This window comes from Drosophila teissieri, chromosome X (assembly GCF_016746235.2).
Source record: "Drosophila teissieri strain GT53w chromosome X, Prin_Dtei_1.1, whole genome shotgun sequence".
Taxonomy (NCBI): Eukaryota; Metazoa; Arthropoda; class Insecta; order Diptera; family Drosophilidae; genus Drosophila; species Drosophila teissieri.
In genome coordinates this window covers 1,634,370-1,656,117 of record NC_053034.1, presented here as the reverse complement: position 1 = coordinate 1,656,117, position 21,748 = coordinate 1,634,370, and the positions used below count along the sequence as shown (strand labels likewise).

The 21,748-nt window shown below is 49.4% G+C and overlaps 2 protein-coding genes across 2 annotated transcripts in view; one reads left to right on the top strand and one right to left on the bottom strand.

Moving 5' to 3' along the window:
• Positions 1 to 21,748, bottom strand: part of LOC122623415 — a 65,280-nt gene that overhangs the window by 32,330 nt on the left and 11,202 nt on the right. The window lies entirely within an intron of this gene.
• On the top strand, positions 176 to 1,125 carry LOC122623417. The gene is made up of 2 exons (XM_043802572.1): positions 176 to 363; positions 430 to 1,125. Exons 1-2 carry the CDS (start codon positions 322 to 324, stop codon positions 1,102 to 1,104), a joined length of 717 nt encoding a protein of 238 aa, XP_043658507.1. The 5' UTR covers positions 176 to 321; the 3' UTR covers positions 1,105 to 1,125.

Below are 21,748 nucleotides of genomic sequence, written 5' to 3'. Positions count from 1 at the left end.
TTTGGAAAGCGGGCTAGAATAAGGCTATATGTATAATCGGTTGATGATGAAGGTAATTAAAGGGCGATATATTACCATCTATCAGGTAGGGTTGCCATCCTATTGATAGTGCAGAACCCAGTAGTGCTGGGCACTGAAATGGCAATCCTGCTAAGAACACTGCGCCAGAAACGTCAACGTCAACGTCAAAGTGCACTAATTTGCTGAGCTAAAAGGACAAGTCATTTCGATTGAGAAAAACCAGTGAAAACGTGAAGCGCTCTAAAGTCGATCAATTGTTTCCTAACTTAAATAATCGCGATTTTCTTAAGTCAAGTCATAATGAGGCCTAGAACGGAAATGAATCTGCAGACCAGCATTTGGGTAGGTTCAAGAGTGTAAAATTGGGCTTTTGCCTAAAATCTTGCCTAAAATTGTATTCCCTTGAAGATTAACAAGAACTTTGAATCGACGTTGCTGAGCTCTACCAAGCCGGTGCCTTCTGGTTCGGCTGACTTCCGTGCCACGGGTTCTGCGAAGGGCAACCGGAAGGGGAAAAAGGCTGCGACCTATTCGCGCTTCAGTCGCTCCGATCGAGCCGCCGAGGAGCTGGCCCGTCAATTTGCCAGCTTGTCCGTGAAGCCAAACGACGCTGTGGCTGCCAGCGCGAATGAGCCGTTCTTCGCCAGCAACCTGAAGTACTATCCCCACCTGCCGCAGCCCGCTTGGGTGGGCCACTACCAGACCTATGCCGAAATCAAGGCGCTCTGGCTGGAAGGTAATTACTCGCAACTTCGTGGCCCCATCCCACCGTTGGCGCGTTCGCGTCGTGATAATCCCTTTGCCCATGAGGTCCCGGATGAGCCACCGAAGCCAGCTCCGAACCGCCGCTACTCGGTGAACCGCCGCAATGGCGCCCGCACTGGCAAGCCAGTGCCCAGTTTGGTCTTTACGGTCCAGAACCATTTGCCAAGTGAAGCCCATCCGGAGGTCCAGATGCAGCAGGAGCAGCCAGTGCAGGATCTAAAGGAGGAGGGCGGCTCCTCCATCAAACCAGCTACTTCGATCTCGAAGGGCGCAATCCCGAAGCAGCCCAAGAAGTCCTACAAGAAATGGGAGGACTAATAAATCTAGCGGGCTGAGAGCCAGCGGTTATCTATCGTTTCCTATCATTACTAGATGTCTTAACTTAGTGCTGCCACGTTCGAGTGGAATCGGGCTAAAGGATTCATTTCCTGACTCACTGGGGCGACTTACGCAATTGCTTATACGGTTATCTGCAGCTTGGATCGGCACAGCTCGTTTGGCACATGACCACGTAGAGGTGCTTCTTTTCACGTTCAGCCAATATCGGAAAATATGGCCATATAGCACGAACCCCGAGACAATGACGCAATTATCCGTATGGATGGCTGTTTGCCATAGGTCTATCTACTGGCTATATTTTCTGTGCAATTGTCTTCTCATGTTCAATAAGGTTTTCGCTGCTAGCTTGCTTCGATTGCAGAAATTTCAAATCAGCACAATTTTAGCGCTTCACAATGTGGCACGAAAATGTGGTGCAGCTTTCAGCGAGGTTCTGCACCGGGGTTGAGTCCTTGCTTAGTTGTCGACAGGCCTTCAAAGCGCTCGTTGTTTAAACTAGCTTGCTGTGCTTAGCATAGTTTGTTTATTTGTGAGAGGAAAGTTCATGTACAAAACAAATGAGGCTTTGAGTATGGCATTCTATAAGTCTGCTAGAATGCCTGCTAAGATTGCCGGCACAAAGGATAACTCTCTTGTCCTATGGCAAACATAGATACTATGAACACAATGAGTTCAAATAGGTACCTCCCCCATGATTATATACCTTCCGACATTAGTCCGTAGACATTCCGCCAAGATCCTTAACAACGCCAATTCAGATTAGGCCCCCAGCTATACAAGTTAATAGCAAGAGTCTGAAGCAACGGATTGTTACTTGAAACTTGTTTTAACTTTGATTTCAAACTCAAGAGTGAATGTACGCAAAGACAAAAGTTATTAATATGGTTTAAAATATATATATTTTTGTATGTAGGTAGATTAGTAATACACATATGACAGCAGTTTTAACGACAAAGTGGCAGAGTTCGTTTCAAATTGATTAAAAGACGGAAGACTAGTTCCAATGCCTTGCCAAAGTTAGTTAAAAATTAAGCCGAATATTATACAGACATTTCAGCCAGTCGATCGTTCATATCGCATTCCGCCTTGGAGCGTTCTTTTTGTGGCCAATAATTGAGTTTTAAGAAAGCCTCGCCCATTGGGCCACGTCCTCATGTCCTGGACGGTTGGTTGCTTGGACGGGATTGCATTGTCTGCGGTGATTGACGGGCGTTTGATGGCAGCCGGACTTGTTTGGCGAGTGACATTTGTTTAACGGAATTAACGGGTGTGTGCGAAGAGCTTATCTGCATGCAGAATTGGAATGAAAGGGCTCTGAATCACAGCCACCCTCGGATGAACGGCTGGCTATCCATGTGGGTGGGTATCCATGTGCGTGTGGACATGGTGGACGTGGTGGACCTATATCCATCGAAATGGATTTAAAAGAACGGAAATTTGAGGCAATGTACGATGTCCGACAGGCGAAGGCGCTTTGCGGCTGTCCAGTTGTTCAGTGGTCCCTTGGTCCATTGGTCCATTGGAGCCAGTGCAACCTTCGTCCAGCGGTCTTCTTGATTGGCATAGGAAGTGTATAGGTCTCCCAACGTGCTGCTCTCGTTGCCGATTCAAAAGCGATTTCAGTTGCTAAACTTTGGCACGGCCTGACGTCTACGAGTTTGTCCACCATCACATCACTCCGGTTACACACCCAATCACCCAATCGGGCCACATATGTGCTCCTCATCCGCTCGCATGTTTGGACAGCAGTGAGTCGGAAACCAAAGAGTTTCCCGGCAATTGAACACGGTTTCATCCTCATCACAGACGTCATCAGTTCGGCAGCTCAGCATACCGCATCATCGTCATAGCCATTGGCTGTACATTGGTAGCCCTATTGACTTTCGATGGCCAAGACCAGCTAGCTCCTTTTTGTGATTTCTTTGCTGACTTCAAGACCTCGTTGTGCCTAGTGCCTAGTGTCGTACCAATGGAGCTTTGACAGCTATTCGCGGAATTAATTAATTCCGGTTGTACTTTCTTGGTCGTGAAATGGGACAAGATGCTCCTCGAGAGTGGATAATTCAACTATGATTGACTGACAAGGGTTGATTAGCGTGGATTAACTGACAATCGGCCTCGTCTTTCTGCAGAATCCTTTCTGGGGTTAGCTATTTGTTTAGTTTCTGCTCGAGACCCTCAGTTGTTTGGCAACTGTCGCTCCGTCTGTCATCAAACAGTTTGCGTTTTGGCTTAGCCAAGTTGCTAATAAAAGAATGGTTCCGTTTATTTGCCTGCCGCTTTCGATTCGCTTCATTTTGAAGCATTTGAAGCCTGTGCTGGCGGCCCCAAATCGACCAGGATCTGAGGGCCGAAGGAAGGACCCACCGATCAAATGAACAAATGAGTTGTGCTTAATCAGGTATCGAAAATTAATTTGTTCATGCTTCTGCGGTTGTTGTTACCCCGTTTTATGCATGAGGACTTGCTCACCCATTGGACCCACTCGCCGTGCCACGAGTATACCTTGACTCATTCGAGTGTCAAATGAGCCACACAGATAGCCAGATAGCCGATAACCGAGCAGGAGCCGTGGCTCGGCTCTCCCCACTGCTGTTTGTCAAAATCCTTTGAGACGTGTCAATTATGAAAAACGGTTTCCCCACACCCCCCACCTATCAATTGCCCTTTGCATTAGCACACGTCACCGAACCCAACCGCTGGCACCCATATGCAACCAAATACCTGAGCCAGCTCCTCCTACGCTGCTCCACTTCTCCGCTTTCCAGACCTTTCAAGTCCTGCAGGGTCCTGCACTTCAGTCGAAGGTGCACACAGGAAGATGTGACCCAATGATTTAAGGTCCGAACCAGACCAGACATTATCTGGAATTTTGGCAAAGGTTCTGCAGTCCTTCAGTTCTTCAGTTCTTCAAGCCGACCTCTGCGGTCTGCAAAAAGCGGCACGCAGCCAGTGGCGGCTAGCAAATACTCGTACTAGAATATGACAATATAGCTCTTGATTTACAGTGCCATAAATCCGCTTTATGGTCACACAGGGTCAGTCGCTGCCAGCCTGCCAGCCATTTCTGTGTTTTGGCGTGGTAATCAGATCGAAAGCCAGCCAGCCCTTCAGAAATGCCCTACATTAAGTCTACTGCAAGTTAGTTTCCTTGCGCAGAAATTCTAATTAGTGCAAATCAGGCATTCAGCAGCGACTTCCTGATGACTTCTACAAGCATAGAAAGCGGAATTGTCTGCTTAAATTATGGTTATTCAAATGCAGTCCAGCTGGCTTTCCAAGACCAAGACCAAACTCTCGATTTTGCAATTTCTAGCTCTCGGCTTCAGGCTTACCCCACTAAACGGTGGGAAAAGGACTCGGCGGCGGCGAGTTCAGTTGGATCGAGGCGAGGCTCCTCGATTCGCATTCGAACAATGCAGGGAAAACAGAATTGAAATGAAATGAATCAAATTGAAAAGCCAGCGACAGTGCTTGTGCAAACACACGGCCACACCAGATACGGCAAACGCATTGAGACACCAGCACAGCACAGCACAGCACGGTGCGGAATTTGTGAAGGCTGTGAGTGTATCCGTGGCGGCTCGCACGAGTGCGAGTACGAGTATATGAATAAATGCGGCTCAAACGCTGGATGACTGACTTGTAGGCGGCCCAATTGAAAAAACGCTCATGGCACGAACGGTGTGTGGTGTGGGACGTGGGGTTTGGGGCTTTAGGTTGAATGTCGAATGTGTCCCATCAGCAGCGATTTGAGCGCCGAACAATAGTGTCAATGGCGGCCACCTGTCCATCCCCATCCCCATCTCCATTCCCATTCGCAGGCACATCCCTTCGAACATTTAACTGGCATTCGGCGGGAAATACTCTTCCGACGATTCGCCGCACTTGGATGTCATCGAAGCACTTGCAAGGCTGTGCTCTGAATGGCATCTCCTGTGGGGCATCTTGGACTCAAGAACATGCGGCAGCATACGCTCAAACATCGTTTCAATGGCCCTACAACCGTTGCGGTTCCTGTGGCTTCCCCGCATTTGCTATTTATTCCAGTTAGTCCTGCAAGGGTGACCAGCACGGCTCTTTGGTCATTCGGGCATTTGGCCATTCTGCCGCCTGGCGAACAACATCTAACGCGCTGCATACATGAGTAGGCATTGCAAGCGGCTGGGGATGCGCAGGATGCAGAGTATCCAGGCATCGATGTGGCGATGAGGCGTGCGAGTCCTGGCTCTTATTTTTTTGTTGTGCCTTTGGTCATTCTTGTGCGGCATGTGTGGGTGTCTGAATTTTTCAATTTATATAAACAAAACATTTTAATTTCAGAAATTTAATTAAACAACACACCAGATGCGATGATAGCATACGTGTCGTTCGTTGCCCATTGCCCACTGCCCATTGCCCATTGGCCGTTGCCCATTGTCCTTGTCCGCTGGCGCTGACGTAGCCTTTCAATCAGCCAGCGCCGCAAACGATAATGGTGCCAATAATAAATTAGCAGTGTCGGCCCACAGAACCTCGATATATGGCCCGATCTGCAAGTCCAGCTCTCGAGCGGCTCATACACACATGCCTGCCGAGTGGACAGGACACGTGCAGTGGCATGTGCCACCGCCACTGCCATCGCCACCGCCATCGCCGCCACAAGCTGTATTCAATATATTGTCATTAGACTACAAAATCGGTTAATGGCTATCGGCGGGGAGTCTTCAGCGGTGGTTTTAAAGCTGCCTGCAGCCCGCAACGGTCGATCCCTATGGCTCACATCCGGTTTCAGGGCAGTGGACACTATTTGCATTTGCATAGAGCACTTTCGGGGAGTCCGACCGACCCTTTTGCGGCGCGGTCGAAACTAATTAATCGGAAAATAGCTGACCGCCTCCAGTGGCGAGGACTGGGAACCCTTTTCGGATGGGCGGCAGGCAGAGTGTGTACGAAATTTAAGTGCATATTAGTGCATGGATACGGGGAACCTTTCGTTTAATTAATTACCGAATGGGAATATAAAGATCAAAGCGATTAAAATCTCCACACGCTCAGGTATGCTTACTATTTATGTCGTCTTCCACTTAAGTGGGCACACGGACACAGCAGGCTGGTCCTGCTCGTCCTGTTCGTCCTGTTGTCGTTGTCGTTGGGTTGCCGATGCCGATGGCGATGGCATGGGTTTGTGTCCGTCCGAAAGGTGTCGGTGTCGCTCAGATTCACAGGAGTGAAACAAATCCCTTTACTCATAATTCATTAATTTCTGTATTTAGATTTGAGCGCCTCGTTTTTTGCCAGAGCTTACTGAACCCAACCCTTTATCCGTTGGCCACGACCATCCCCAAACCCGCCCTGTTTCCTCCAACGGACGGAACGGACTCAGCAGGATACGTATACGGATACGAGTATGGAGCGGTGCTCGCACGTGAGCTCTTTAGTTATCTAGAACGGGTTTGTTGTGTTTGCCCAAAACCTATTGTACTTTAAGGCCAGGATGGGCCATTTCAAATGCTCCTCGATTGCTTTTGGACTTTATAACTCTATTTCTTGCTCTGCTCGAACCACACGAAAGTAAACCTATTACTTGTAGGTTCTTTGTTTCTTTTTTGTTTTGGTGTCTATAATGCAATGCATGTTCTTTCTGAATGAATGCCATTTAGACACCATCCTAAGGGCGTTCCAAAACGCGAATTTATAGGCCGTTGCCGTTGCCGCTGCTGCCGAGCCTCGAATGCAACCGCAATTTTAATGCTGCATGTCCATTCCAAATCAAATTATGTTGTAAATTCATTTTTCAGCATCATCACAATGGGGAAAACGTGTAATGTCAAAAAAAAAAAATGTGTATGCTAACGCAATGATGTGCGGTGGGCGCAAGCCAAAGCGCTTCTGCCAAAGGCATCCTCCCAGTGAGGATCCCACTCCATCCAGGGATCCGCGGGACAGGACAGGCCAGGACAGGACAGGACAGGAGGCACTCTGTGCCAGGGAGTACAGGGAGGACAGGCGGGACGGCTGGCTGGCTACATCAGTGGCAACATTTGATGACTTTATTGCATGTCGCTGGACAGGAGGGGCGGCAACTGGCCGAGCCTGCTAACAAAGTAAAAGAGGCAGAAACTTCAACAGGACAACGTTTGCTTTTAACGTTAATTTATGCAACTTTTGTCAAACGCATCGAGTTTGTCTGTGCCCGCTCACTTGTTGGAGTGTTCCAGTTGCAACAGCCGCCAGGCGACAGCTTTGGCGCTCCGACAGGATCCAAAGTGGGGCCAGCATGGTGGGATGGTTGGGGCTGCGGTTTCTGCCGGTTTCGTTTCGAAAAACAAGGAGCTAGGAGTTGGGTGCTGGGTGCTGGTTACTGGTTGCTGGTTGCTGGGTGCCAAGCTCAAGCCCAAGCCCAAGCAACTGATTGGCTCAGGCGGGTTTTGTAGCAATACGTTTGCCCATTGTTGGAGGGGATTGTGCGTAGGTGTTGGTTTCATTTTGTTTGCATGTAACCGGATGCACTTCCGCTCGGTGACAACAGCAGGAACAGCAGAAACATCAGCATCAACATCAACAAGAACAATAAGAGCAGTAATGCCAGCAATTCAATAAAGTTTTACTGTGCGCCGAGTCCTCCTCGCAAATAAGTAGCACACAGCCAAAGCCAGAGAAAGCCACCCTACTTACTGCCCCTTCTTTTACGGATCCCTGCCACCCCTAAAGATTGTTTTCATACCTTAATCCTCTTATGATTCCCAACCCGAGAGATACCTGGTGAGAGTGCCCATATTTCGAAAGATCTTCATTATAACTCGACCAAAAGAGAGCAACTTAATCATAACTTCTCCAAAAAATCTCACACAGCCACCAAAATGACTGTTTTCTACCGCTAACGATCCCAAGTAATGATCCCTATTAATTTCCAGCTGATTTTGAAAAAAAAAATTTTTCTCAAAATTTCAATTTTTTGTAAGGGGTACCATCATCATTTTTTGCGAAAAATGGCCAAAATTGAACATTTCAAGCCTGGAACCATTCGATTGGAAATTTTATTGCGAGTTCAACGATATATGATAATCCATATTTAAACGCTTCCTTAAATTTCTGTAAACAAAAAACCAATTATTTTTGGGCAAAAAATGAGGATAAGGCAAAAATGGATATTTTTCGGAGGGGTTTTTCTCATAACTTTCTTAAAAATCGCCACACAGTCATAAAAATGACTTTTTTGTACAGCTAATGATCCCAATTAAAAACCCCTAAAACTTTTTTTTAAGATTTCCAAAAAAAAATTTTTTTCTAAATTTCGCATTTTTTGTAAGGGGTACCATCATCTTTTTTTTGCGAAAAATGGCCAAAATTGAACATTTCAAGCCTGGGACGCCATTCGATTGGAAATTTTATTGCGAGTTCAACGATATATGACATTCCATATTTAGACTACAACTTCATAGGTTGTGACTAAAAAATTGACTATTTTGGGCATAATTTAGGACCATGCAAAAATAAGGTAGTTTTCATCATAACTTGCCCACAAAAATCGCACATAGTGACGTGGCAGTTTCCTACCTCAGCCAAGGATCACCAGGATTATTGTGATGAAATGCAGAGAAATCATTTATTATATTAGCATCTTAAGCCCTAATTGGCGCGGAAGCGGAGTTTCGAGGTTGGTCGCAAAGAAGGGTTACCTAAATGCAGGCGATAAAATTAAGCGGGTTATGCTTGGCCTAATAATGACTTTGGTCGACGACAATCTCGGCATTTAAATCTGTCATCCCTGGTGGCTCGAATGTGCACAAACAGGGGACGGCATTCATTTGCACGGCCGCACATCATAAAACTACGGTAATAGTAGTCTCATCGCCCGCGTCAAGTGCCTTCATGAGTGAAATGAACGAGGAGCTGGAGCTCGAGCTGGAGCTGGTGCTGGAGCTGGTCCAGGATAGTGGCGCAACGCCCGGCCTGGCTGGAACCCACACCCACTCCCACCCCGGATTACAGGAGGATCCTGATAGGTGCGAGGAGAAGAGGACACTTCGTGGACACCCATGCCCCGAGTATCCGGAGGAGAAGCCGCCTCGGTGGACTCTCTGCGCATGACCGTGACGGTTCCCGTGTAGATGCCGTAGGTGCCGAGTGCCGAGTGGAGTACCTGTTGCTAGAGAGCGAGCAACAGTTGAGAGCTTAGAAGAATGCAAGTGTGCGTGGACCTGCGAGTGTGGAGGTGAGCAGATGCACTGGTAGTTGTGAGCCGGATAGCAACAGGGGCTGCAGCAACAGGCTGCAACAGGCAACTCCGCCCGGCTGCTTGGCTGCCTGGCTGCATAACTGCCAACGGGCTTGGACGCAATAATCAGTTTGTCACAGTGCTATGCTCCGCTGGTTAAAGTTGTGTAAGCTCTGCCAGACTCTGGCTCCGTCTCCGATTCCGATGCCGACTCCCTTCGGTTGCGGATGGAGCGCCCGGAGGCGGCAATCTTCCGAGCATAGCTGAGTGTGGCGAGCGCAGGCCAAGCTCCCCAGGCTCCCCAGGATGCAAGAAGGTGTCCAGAGCGAGGTGGCCGAGAAATCTAGGCCCTCGACCCTGCAAAGTACAAACGCAGGCAGGGATTATCCCTGTGGCTGTTGTGCTGTTGTGTGGGGGCGAGCAGGTGCAGCTTATCCAAGCAGGGCACACGAAGAATCCTCGCCTCGCCTCGCCTCCTTCGCGGATATGTGTGCACTTGCGGATGCATCCGTCTGTTAATTTGCATTAGTGCGCTGCACCTTCAGCATAGTTCTGATTCTGTCGCCAGGCCCTGAGAAATCCTGCCTGTTGCGGCAGCGGGCGAGTCCTGCGTCCTGCGTGTCTGTATGCAGCAGCAGGACGCCGAAGTCAGGGTCGCTGTGTGGGTGCGGCTTGCAGTGGCAGAGCGTGAGATGCGTGTGTATTGGTGGTCGGTGGGCCTCCTGCCTGTTGCATACAACTGCTGCATTTGATAACGCGCAGCAACAGGCTGACACTGACCACACCACCTGCATCCTGCGGTAGGTGTGCGCCACCGCAGACTGCAAGCTGTAGACTGCAGGCATGGATGCTGATGGTGCCTGCTGCCTGGTGCCTGTTACCTCATGGCCGATGGTGGGTGGCATGGTGCACCATCGTGCACCTGAGCCAGGAACGCTTTAAGCCGCGCCAGCTCTGATTTATGCCTAGCAGCGGAGCAGCGGAGCCGCGTACTCCGTGCGTTAATTGCTCGACTGCTTGGATAATACACATTTGCAGCACGGACACGGGCACTGGCACTGTCTACGAATTTTCGTATCCTTCATATCCTTCTCTCCCGGTCTGGCGCTCCTTGGGTGTGTCGTTTCGTGTTTACTGTTGCTGTCTTCGTATTTTTCCGCAACTTTTCATTCAAGCTTTTGTTTTTATTCACACAAGTGTGTGCTGCAGCACAGACACCAGCTCACCAGAAAACCCCCCATGCATGCGAATCATGGCATCCCACCCAGCCAGCCATCGTTGGTGCGGGTGGCGGATGCTGCTGCCTGTTGCGCGACTTGCAGGCCCATCGGATGGCCAGGACCACGACCAGCACCAGGAGCAGAAGCAGGAGCAGGAGGAGCCGCAGACGAGGAGAGGCTGGGCGGTGCGGACAGAGATGCTCGTCCGCCAATATATAGCATCCGAAATGGGCAACGAGAATCGCAATCGCGCGACTCGGGCGACGAGTCTGCGTGTCTACGTGTCTACGTTGCAATGTGCCAAGGTTCAGGTTCAGTCGTGCAACTGCCGCGTCCCAAGGCAGTTTAGTGTGCTTCCACGGAACCGGGCACACATCACATGGCGCACACCGTGCCACACATAACGTACAACAAGTTGTAGGCGCACCATGGGCTTACACAACTGGCAGTCCAGCAGTCGAGCAGCCCAGCAGCCAGGCAGCAGTATTGGAAATTGTTTTGTTCAAATTTTGTTGTTGTGCTTTTTTGTGTGCAGTGTGTTCGATTCTCAACGCCGCTGCGTTGCAGCCAGCAAAGTTCCATCGGATGGGCAGGTAAATAAACACTTAACATGGCCAAAAATCGGCCATTACCATGTACATAAGCCCAAACGCTCGCTCGTCAGCAAACGCAGCACCAATCGAGCATGTACAGTAGTGGCACGCACACATACGTGCTGCATTTAATTTGCATGTAATCTAATTAGGCCCTCTCCTGGGACAACACGCACTTGCGGGGGAACAGGAGCTGCAAGGCTTCAAGTGTCCTCCCGTAAGGACATACATGGCAGGCACATAGGCAGGCTATGTGCCATGTTCTCACGTGCCTGATTCCTTGGGCCTCGCCGCCAGGGCTTCGGAGTCCGTCACCCAGGCAGGAGTCCTTCGAACGACGTACCGAAAACGATCTCCGTGACGTATTGGGTCGCCTTGCTAGCAGCCTAATCACTTTTGGAAAATGAACTATTACAGTGTAGTATGTAATTCCAAGATGAAATGCTATTATCCTGAAAGCTTAACTAAAGCTGAGCGTTGTGTTGTAGAATTACATTTAGGTAAATACCCAGCGCCGACCGACATCACTTACAGCGACTATAAACGCAGCCAACGCTATTAAAACAGTGAAATGGAAGAGCGGCTAAGTGAATCAAAGGGTCCAGAAAAAGTCTGCGACTAAAGCGGCAAAAAAGCTGAAGCACAAGTCCTGCAGCAGTGGAGAAGGAAAACCAAACCAGACGAAACGAAACCAAACCAAACGCAGGACTGGACTATGGATTGTGTATTTGAGCTGGTGTATGCTCATCTGAGAACTTGGCATCCCGTTAACTGCGCGCTGGGCGGAAGTGGGAGTGGAAGTGGAAGTGGTCGTCCGTGGGTCGAGTGAGCGCACACTCGCGTAATCATGATTAATTGCAGTGTAAATGACTTGGCTTTAAGCAGCCACAGCATTCCATACTCCTGCGAAGGAGCCACCCAAAGCTGAAGAACCAACCAAGCAACAGGCCACTGGCCACGGCCAACGAAGTCGCATCTATTCAACGCGGGCAGAGATGGGGCGCAAATGAAAAGCCAATTCCAGGGAACCATCGGACAAAACTGCGGCAAAACTACATAAAGTCAGAACAAAGACCAGAGACAAGCGTCGGATTCCGACTAGCTCCAGAGTGGAGTGGTGGTCCAGGAGCAGTAGCATGAGCAGGAGCAGGACTCGGACCAGGACCAAGCCCAAGACCCAGAGCAGTTGTGCCGACTGTCCATCGTGATAAATAATTTACTCGGCACCCGCTTGCCACACAGATATGCACGTTGAGTTGGCGTTAACAATTTACGGCTGCAAATTGTTTTGGCCCAACTTTGCGACTTTGCGACCTCGCGACTTCCCCGCAAAAGCGCCCAATTGCACCGCGGCCAATCAGAGCTGAAATAGTTGGTAGTTAATTGTGCGAACCTGGGCTTAATGATGATATATAAGCCGTTGAAAGCCACCTTTGTGGAAAACACACAAGCTTTTAGCACTTATTAGGTGTTTATGACTGCAGTAGAGCCCCCCCAAAAATGAAGCTAATTTAGTGCGTGGAACTTTCGCTCCTTTTTGAGCAATCGAAAAACTGTAACAGTCCGTCCGTTTCACTTTGCCACTTCCCAGCTTCATAAACTTTGAAGCGAGGAGTGCGAGGGTGCGAGGGTGGGAGGATGCGGATGTGGGGGGCTGCGAGCTGGCTTTGTCCAACTTTGCAAATGCTGACAACAGGAAATGTTATCTTCATTACTACAGCCCGTTTCGCTCTGGAATTCCCTGGAATTGCCCATTCCCTCGCACTCCATATCCACTTTGGGAATCCTCGCCAAACGTCCGCCAGAAACTTTAGCACTTCACCTGATGACGCGCCCGCGTTCGTAAATACCGGATTGGGATAGGGTCTGTAGGTTGGATCCCTACCCCCTCCCGACCAGTCCCGTTCAGTTCAGTTTAGTTCAGTCCAGTCCAGTCCAGGCAGATTGCCCGTCCGGACGATGGACGTCTGAGGACGGACGGACGGACGGAAGGACGGACGAGCCTTCACTTTTGCTGCCCTTTTTAGCGCCACGCTTATCCGCCTTATGCACGTCGCAAATCCAGACATCCATCTCTCCATCCGCGCGCCGCTTCTTGCCGACTAAGTAAAAATTTTAGCTAATTTACTTCGCATCTCGCCCCGCCGCTCATTACCCTGTTTCAACTTCAACGCGTTTGCTTCGGCACTTTGGCGAAAGTTTGCACGAAACCTCCGCGGAAAAACCACTCCAGCCATCATCGGCTGCAAAAGGAAAAGAAGATTAATTAGGGAAAATATGAGAGATGTTTTTAAAGAAATGCTCCGGCGGCTGGTCAGGCGATACAATGAACTCGTCAGTTGTGCCTTCGCCAGCCTTCTCATCTCCAATCTGCGTCAGCCCTTTCAGTGGCATGTACATACATACATACATATATACCCCACAAATCCACTGTGAAATCTGAACGATTTGAGGAATTGGTAGAAGCTTCAGTATGTGCCGCAGATGAAAGACATGAGCGACCAGCGGCACTGCAGAGCCCCGTAATCAGCAGTGAGAAAGCGAACCCAACTAACACTCCTCCCCACTTCTCCCCGCCGCAAAAGTCCTGAAAGCCAAGAAAAGTCAAACACAATTTGGCCACAAATTGTCTTTAATCCGAAGGCCGGACTCCTAAAAGTATGCAAATAAAATGAAGGCCAGACCCTCCCCGTCATTCGCACTTGCCGTTTGTTTGGCTGCTTTTTTCCTAGGGCGCGCATTAAATCCCGTCCCAATCCCGTCCGAATCTCGTCCGAATCCCATCCGAATCTCGTCCCATCCCAACCCGCCCGACCCTGCTCATTTATTTCAATTGTTATTTTTATCTGCAGCCCCGCTAGTTATGCCACGCCATTTGTATATGTAGATGTACATATATGTAGATGCAGCCAGCCACCCGCCAGCCGGCGGAGGAAGCGCCGAGCTTTCAATAACTTTATGGACCGTGGTCTGGTCGGAGCCGAGCCGAGCCAAAACACAGTCGTCCTTACTCGGGATCCTTTTCCGCTTTGTCTGCCCTTTCGTCGCCAATTTAAGCTCTTCAAGTTCGGTGCCATACATTGTTGTATCCTGCTATTTCCACTTCCGCAGATACAGATACAGCTGCAGATTCAGATACAGATACAGCTGCAGATTCAGCTGCAGATTTAGATACAGATACAGCCACAGTTAGGAAGGTGAAGGCGATCCTTGTTCTCGATCCTCCTCGCACAACTTGAATACAGAAGGTGGACCCAAGGAGCCGAGTAACTTCATTTCGCACCACTTTCGCGGCTTCAGTGAAACCCCATCAATTGCCGCTTGCTGCTGGCCAAGCAAATGATACACTTAAGTTGCCGCGACACATCCACTCGAACCAGTAGGTATATCCGTGGACGGACGAGGGGTCCGGGTGTCCACAGATTGGCTGCACAAGTGAGACAGCTCTTAATCGGTGGCGGTCGGTCGTGTAAAAAATGAAAACGTTTCGTTTTGCACGTTCGGACTTAAATGTCAGCACGTGACTTAATTCAGTGGCCCGACTGGCCGTTAAAGGCCTTCAGCTCCACTCCATCACTCCACACCGTGTGATGTGAGGCAAAGGAGTTTGCTGGGTGTCCTGCCATTCGGTGCCGTCCGCAGCTGAGCTCATAAATTGCAATAATAATTTGAAAACCTTTGGGAAAGAATAACAGCCTTCGGCACTCCTGTGCTTTTGCGAGAAGGGGCGCGAGTGCGGGAAGTGCCACAATTGTTAAGCGGACAGATCCCGCCGAGCTATTAAATCGGAGCACTTATGAGCACACCGGCCATTTGCAGCCGACTGCAATCTGGACTGGGACTGGGACGCACTGCACCATCCCCAGCTCCCCAGCTGAATCTGCTGGGGGACGTGGTCGTTTGGGTCATCACACCGGCAGACGATCAGTGTGCGAGTAGTTGCAATGGAAAGCCATTTTCCGCTGGCCACACGACCGCGAAGTGGCACAAGCTGCAAATGTTGCACATAATTTGTTGGGCCAATTCATGCCAACGACAACATGTTGTTGCCTTGTGACTCCGTCATCTGGCGATGGCCCATGCCCGTGCCCATGCCCATCCTGCCCAGCTCTTCGTGTGATAGCATTTTGTATTTTGTGTGTCGGGAAAGCCGCACAATTTGGGTTTCATTTTTGTTGCCTTTGCAGCGCTCCTGTTGGCGTTTGTTTTGGTATTGGTGTTGGTATTGGTGTTGGTATTGGTGTTGGTATTAGTGTTGGCTTTATACCCGCACTGGCTCGTAGCACTCCTCTTGTTTTGCATTGCCGTCGAAGTCAGACAAAGAGCAGAGCACAATTCTGTGCAAATGTTTCACAATCAATTTTAAATCGCACATTCCATGAATGCGACGTCAGCCGCTTATCGTACGTACGCCTGACCCCATGGACGCCATGGACCCCATGGACTCCATCCTGTGGCAGGCCTTCAGTTCCTGCTGTTGCTACTGTTACTGCTCCAGCTAGTGCTCCCGCTCCTGCTCCTGCTTCTGCTGCTGTTTCTGGCTCTACTGTGGGTCCGGCTGCTGTTGCCAATCCGTGCCAAAATCGATTGGCAACCATTCTAAAAGCATTTTGTGCAGCAATCACAATTTCCTTTTAGCGCCGCGGCACACAGATACATACCAACACACCGACAGGCCCACTGCACCCGCCCACTTTGACTCCAACGCCCACACACACACACACAAACACACACCCACACCCACGGGGGGTACGACGACAACGGTCCTGGACAGGCAGCCATTCCAGCCAGGCAGCCATTTGCACAATATGGCAACGATCATTCGCACCATGTGACGCTGTGCTTTTGGCCCGCTGCTAGTACTTGTACCTGACCTGGACGTGGAGCCGGAGCCGGAGCTGGAGCTGGACTTGACTGTGGTCTTGGTGCCCGGTCCTGCCCATGGCCCTCGTCCTGGTGCCGCTCCTGGGCCTGGGCCTGGACCTGGACCTGTCCAGACGCTGACCCCATGCTGTTAGCCATCCCCATTCCTTCTCCGATGCAATTATACAGCGGGCGCGGGCTGGCAAGCTGTGCCCGGAATCCACTTCATCCATGATTTAGCATTCTTTTTGGCCATGGCTGATTTTTTCCGACTCGCTTTCTGGTCCCCTGGCTTCTCGGCCGTGGCACAAGGATAAATACGTATTATATGTACCTACATTTATATGTAAGCTGCATACCTACATACATATATACCCACTGTTCGTATATATATACAAACATGTACTGCTTTAGACTGTCCTTTTAACTTTGCGCTTGTTAGCTGTTGCGTCGCCCTGAAGAAGGAGATGAGATTGCTGATGCGGAGGGAATGGGGGCTCGACTGTGGCTGTGGCTACAGACCGGCATCCCAGCATCCCGGTATCCCAGCATCCCAGCATCCCGGCTTCCCGGTATCCACGTCGTGGAAAAAAATTGAAGAAAATGTATACGAAATTCGTTTTCATTGCGTTTTCCACTGGCCCAGCCCGAACCCGACCTCTCCCAGGCTGGAAGTTCGCGCCGTCTTCGTCTTCGCCATCGCCATCGCCTTCGCCTTGGTCGTCGCCATCGCCATCGCCTCCATCTCCATCTCCGCCATGGCCCTAACCTTTGCCTCCATCTTCATCAGAGCCTCCAACCGACGGCGTAACCGTCGTAGTCGCATCGCACTCCGGATGAATAGCCCCGCAAGCCCGCAAGTCATGGATGTTGCAATTTAAATGGATTTATTCATTTGCCATTTGGGTGCCCGGACGGAATCCAAGCGAGGGGTTTGGACGCGACAGCGATGGGTTCTTTTTCCTTTCTTCCTCGGGAATCAAGTGAAGACATAGAAGCATCCGCATAAGAAGGTAACTGCAGTGATCAGTGGGAACTGCGTAAAAGTGAAACAAGATTGCTCGAAAAAAGACAGTCACACCTAGCCAGGTAGTAGGCACCAGATACAAAGCTGCAGCGTGTGCAGTTGATACTTAAAGTCAGCGAAGTCAGCGAACAGAGAGCTGATGCTCTAGCCAGCCCATCTGGATCAGGATGGGTTGTAAATTTTGTAATAATGCATACAAGTCTGCGATTTATTTGTTTGCTGCGCAAAGTCGAGGTTCACGAGAGGGATTTGTTTGCCAATGGATAGAACAAACATGACTGCCTTCGCATATCCGCGTATCCCGTCCGACATTCCTTTTCAACTGTACGAGTGTACGAGTATCTGTAAGGTGGCGCAGTGAATTAGGCTTATAGTTGTCACAGAGGAAATCATTTAAATTTAAATGCTTTAGGCCGCTCGCGGCGGAAGTCGGCCAGCCCACATAACACACTGGTATACTGGTATACTGATATTCCTACTCCGCAGACCTACTTGTTTGTGGAATGTTTGCAGTTGCCAGTTGCGTTACAGGAATGCCATCCCCGCCTGGCTGCTGGCACGGCTCTTCATGTAAGCCAGAAATATTGGGAGGGCGCAAGACAAACAAGACCAACAGGCACCATTAGGCAGTGAGTCAGGGTCGAAGATGGTGGGCAACTGGGTGTTCTTCTTCGGTGTTCTTGCCTGCTTTTTGGGGGTGGCGAAGGGGAGTCCGGAATCCAGAATCCAGAATCCAGAATACGGAATACGAAATCCGGACGCGGGCGGTAGACGGCAGACGGCAGATGGTGGATGGTTAGCTCACTGGCACTTCGGCATAATAGCGCTTATCTGCATAAATCAATATCTTGGCTTTTAACAATCTTAATAATGCGAAGGCCTTCGACAACCGACAACCGACAACCGACAGCCGACAACCGACATTCGACAGCCTGATTGACTCGCAGGCCTGTTGCTCTTCCGTTGTCTCAGTGGAGCTGCACACACCCGCGATTTATTTGGCTGCCATAATCGCGCGTTCCCAGCGCTCACCTGTCATAAACTTTGGGGCCAGTGACAGCAGTTCATTTACATCACACTGCCGCACTGCCACACAGCCCAAGCCCATGCCCACATAGTCGCCTTGGGCGCCAAGTGGGGGGAAATGGTTAAGCGGAGTCGCAGGAATCGCTTTTCAGCTGCTCTCGCCCTGCGGCCATCGGAATCCGCTATCATCGTTAGAACACCATTATGTTCAAATGCGATTCAAATTGACTTGGGGTTTGGGTTTGGGGTGTTTTCGGGTAACATTTCATAGTTCGGTTGAAAGTAACATTTGTGGTGCGGATTTAATTGGTCATTAGCACATAGCACATAGCACATAGCACATAGGTGTGATTAAACAACAATGTGCTCAATCAAAACCTACAAGGAGTGAAAGTGAAAAGTTTACACTTGTTTGCAGTTGGTTTGGCAAGTTGAATCTGGGTGAAAACAGGACCGACATGTGTACGTCTGTTGTTGAAGGCGCTTGTTGAGTGGAATATTTGGCTTGGTGATTTGGTGTTTGGTGATTTCACTTTTCGGGGAGCTTGTGTTTTCCCTGCACCTCGGGAAGCTGATGCGATGCGAAAACCGCTTAACAGTAAGGCGCCTAAGACTGCTAAGAAGTGACAAAGTAAGTAAAGTAGCCTTTCAAAACAAAGCACCCTTTTGATTTTGGCAAAGCCACAGCTGCATAGCCACCCATGGGCAGATAAGGTGGCAGAAGTTTCTCCGGGGCTTTGCTGTGGTTTTTCCATCTCAATTTGGGCACTCAGTGGCAAACAAAGTTCCCAATGTGCGCCTAAACCATTTGATAAGTGACCATAGAGTTCCGGTATTTTGCCAAATTGCTGCTGGAGTGGAGTGGAGTTGAGTGGAGTATGGACCTCACTTATTGGATGAAATTGCAGATGCGGCAGCAGGGAACAACTTTAAGCGCCTTCTCGCACGCCGAGCAATAAAATTAACCAACCGTTAACACAACTTTCACTGCACCGCGCCGTGAAGGCCACTATGGTGATGGGAAAACAGGCATCAACAACAACAACTACTGGCAAGGCATCAACAACAAGGATGGCAGATTTCACAATTTCACAATTTCAAAATTTCACAATTTGAATTAACTCCCGGCTTCCCCGCCGCCCACTTGAGACGAGATGATATCAGAGTTGCCAACGCCAGGTAGTTGACACCGACGCAAAGTGTCTCTATACGCACTGAACACTGTGCACGAGTATAGAGGAGCTACGTCTGCAACTTTAATGCGTGCACAGTGGTTCGAAACAGCGTATACAGCGTGTATATCCAACCAGCTTATGCTGAGCAATTTTGTGTAACTTTGGCCAGCTCCTTGGCCCGCCCTTCGCCCGCCCCTCGTGTGCACCCCCAATGGAGGTCAGCACCCCTGTTGACATTCCGTCATAGCATTAAAAGTAATTAACATTTCCCCACTTCAACGCCCCCCACGTCCGCAGCTCGCTCGGCATTCAGTTGGAGTCAGCGGTAGAAAGTCGAAGACTTTTGTGTTGCTCTGTTGTTGCCCTAAGGTGTCCGACACGAAATGCAATTAATTTTGTCCTCCCGCAACTGGCGGAGGACGAGTTACCGAATGTAAGGTCATTATCCGATTTCTGACATCAGTTGGCCCATCTCATAGTTCACATAGTTCCGCTGGCAATATGCGAGTATCTGCGCCTTGCAGCAAGCGCTTAAAGCCCAACAACCAACGCCCAACGCCCAACTCCTAAAGCCCAAAGCCTGCGGATCCGATTTCGCAACGAGGTAATGCCACAGCCTACAAGCCGCCCGCCTGCGATCCAATCCAAATCCAGTCCTGGATTTGCTGCCCCTCCCAGCCGGATCCCTGCTCCTTCATAAACGCGGGCCTGCTGCCTGCTGCGTGCTGCGTGCCTCACTTTTAAGCAAAAACTAATTAAAAGTTGTGAGACATTTTTTGCCTCGTCTTGTTGCGTTTTGTTTTCGATAGCGGCACCTGCCGGAGATCCCGGAAGGGGCATCATAGCTGCCTGGAAAAAAGCCCGAGTCGGAGCAGAAACCCGACCAGAAACCCAGGCTCGAGCTCCATTGCATTTTGTTTATTATTTACTGTTTACACCGACACCCAGCAGCAGCAGCAGCAGTAGCAGCACCACCAGTGGTGTTCAAAGCTGAGCCCGACTGCGTCGCGACTTGGATCGAACCGACTACCAGATACCCACTGCTCAGGTTGCGCCTCAGTTAATGCAAATGTTTGAGTTGCGGCTGGAGGATGGAGTTCTTTATGAATGCCCGAGAGTTTACTGGTGGCGTCTAGCCAGTAAAAAGGAAAGCTGCCAGTTGAAGAAATAAATAGGTTGCTTTTGATTAAGCTGCTCAAAGTGTCGGGTATGCTTATTTTTTTTTTCTTTTTGCCAGGCCCGCCAATTTTCACCGGCTTATTGTACAAAGTTGGCCATTGTTGTTGCCATTTCAGTATCTCAGACTTGCACTTGAAACGAAAGTTACAGAATACAGAAAGACAACAATTGCACTTGCCATTGTGGATGCGTTCGCTTTTCGTACAGAATACACTTTCCCACTTGGAGTTCAAACGGCTAGTGGGGAGTTTTGAATTTTGATCGAAAACATTTAGGCTCACTAAACTTTTAATACTTCTCTATTGTCTCAAAACACGTGAGTTACAGCTCAGGGGATTTGAGTATGGAATCTCATTTGAAAGGCCATTCGGTTTGCGAGTTTGAGAGTATCGCTACTGTCACTTGCGAAATCGTACGCTTATCACTTTTTGTTCCACAAACTTTGGTCGTAAAAAAGAGTGAGTAGTCGCAACCGTAACGCAGGTGGCAAATGAAATTGAAAATTCTTCTTTATTTGCTCCGCAGAATAAATAAGCTGTCGCATTGTTTAATTGGCCCGCAAAATGCTAACGACTGTGGGCCCTTCCTGCATTTGTAGATGGCAATCATAAATGTCGGACAATCGCTTATTGCTCATCGCTCATCGCACACATAAGTGCATGGGGATCAAACAAAAACTTAGAGATTGCTCGCCAGAGTCAAATGGAAATGGAAATGAAAATGGAAAACGCAGGACTCAACCTCAAGCGAAAACCATAAAATCGCACTGCAGGCGCACAAAAACCATACAGCATGCAAAATGCGGGCAGTCAGTCACAAGCCCCCTCTCAAGTCACAAGTCCCCCCTCCTAGAGCACATAAACAAGCTGGGGCCAAGGCACACAGCGTTATTGGAGTATTGGAGACCCAAAAAGGATTTACGTATAGCTTTGGGGTAGATTTGCGTAATGAGTTTCCTGTGCAAATAAACACGCTAAACAGATAAAAGCATGCCAACGAAGATCTTCCCCGCCGTACACACACCGTACACACACCGTATGAAACAAAACCGTATGAAGGCTAGAACGAAAGGAAATGGACTAACATTTTTCAACTTTTCCTTTCAATCTGCGATGTATCGGAAAATCGAAGGCTGCAGAAGCACACACATCCACCCATCCAGAGGTAAATAAATGAAACAACCAGCGGGACAGCAGCAGTCGCCTTCAGCGAGTCTTGTGTTCAATTAAACACATTGAACACATAATGAGAACGGCCTTAGTATCCATTTGTTCTCAAAAAAGATCTCAGACGTGGCGGAAATCTTAAAAAACTTCCTTCGAGCACATTAGCATAGTGTA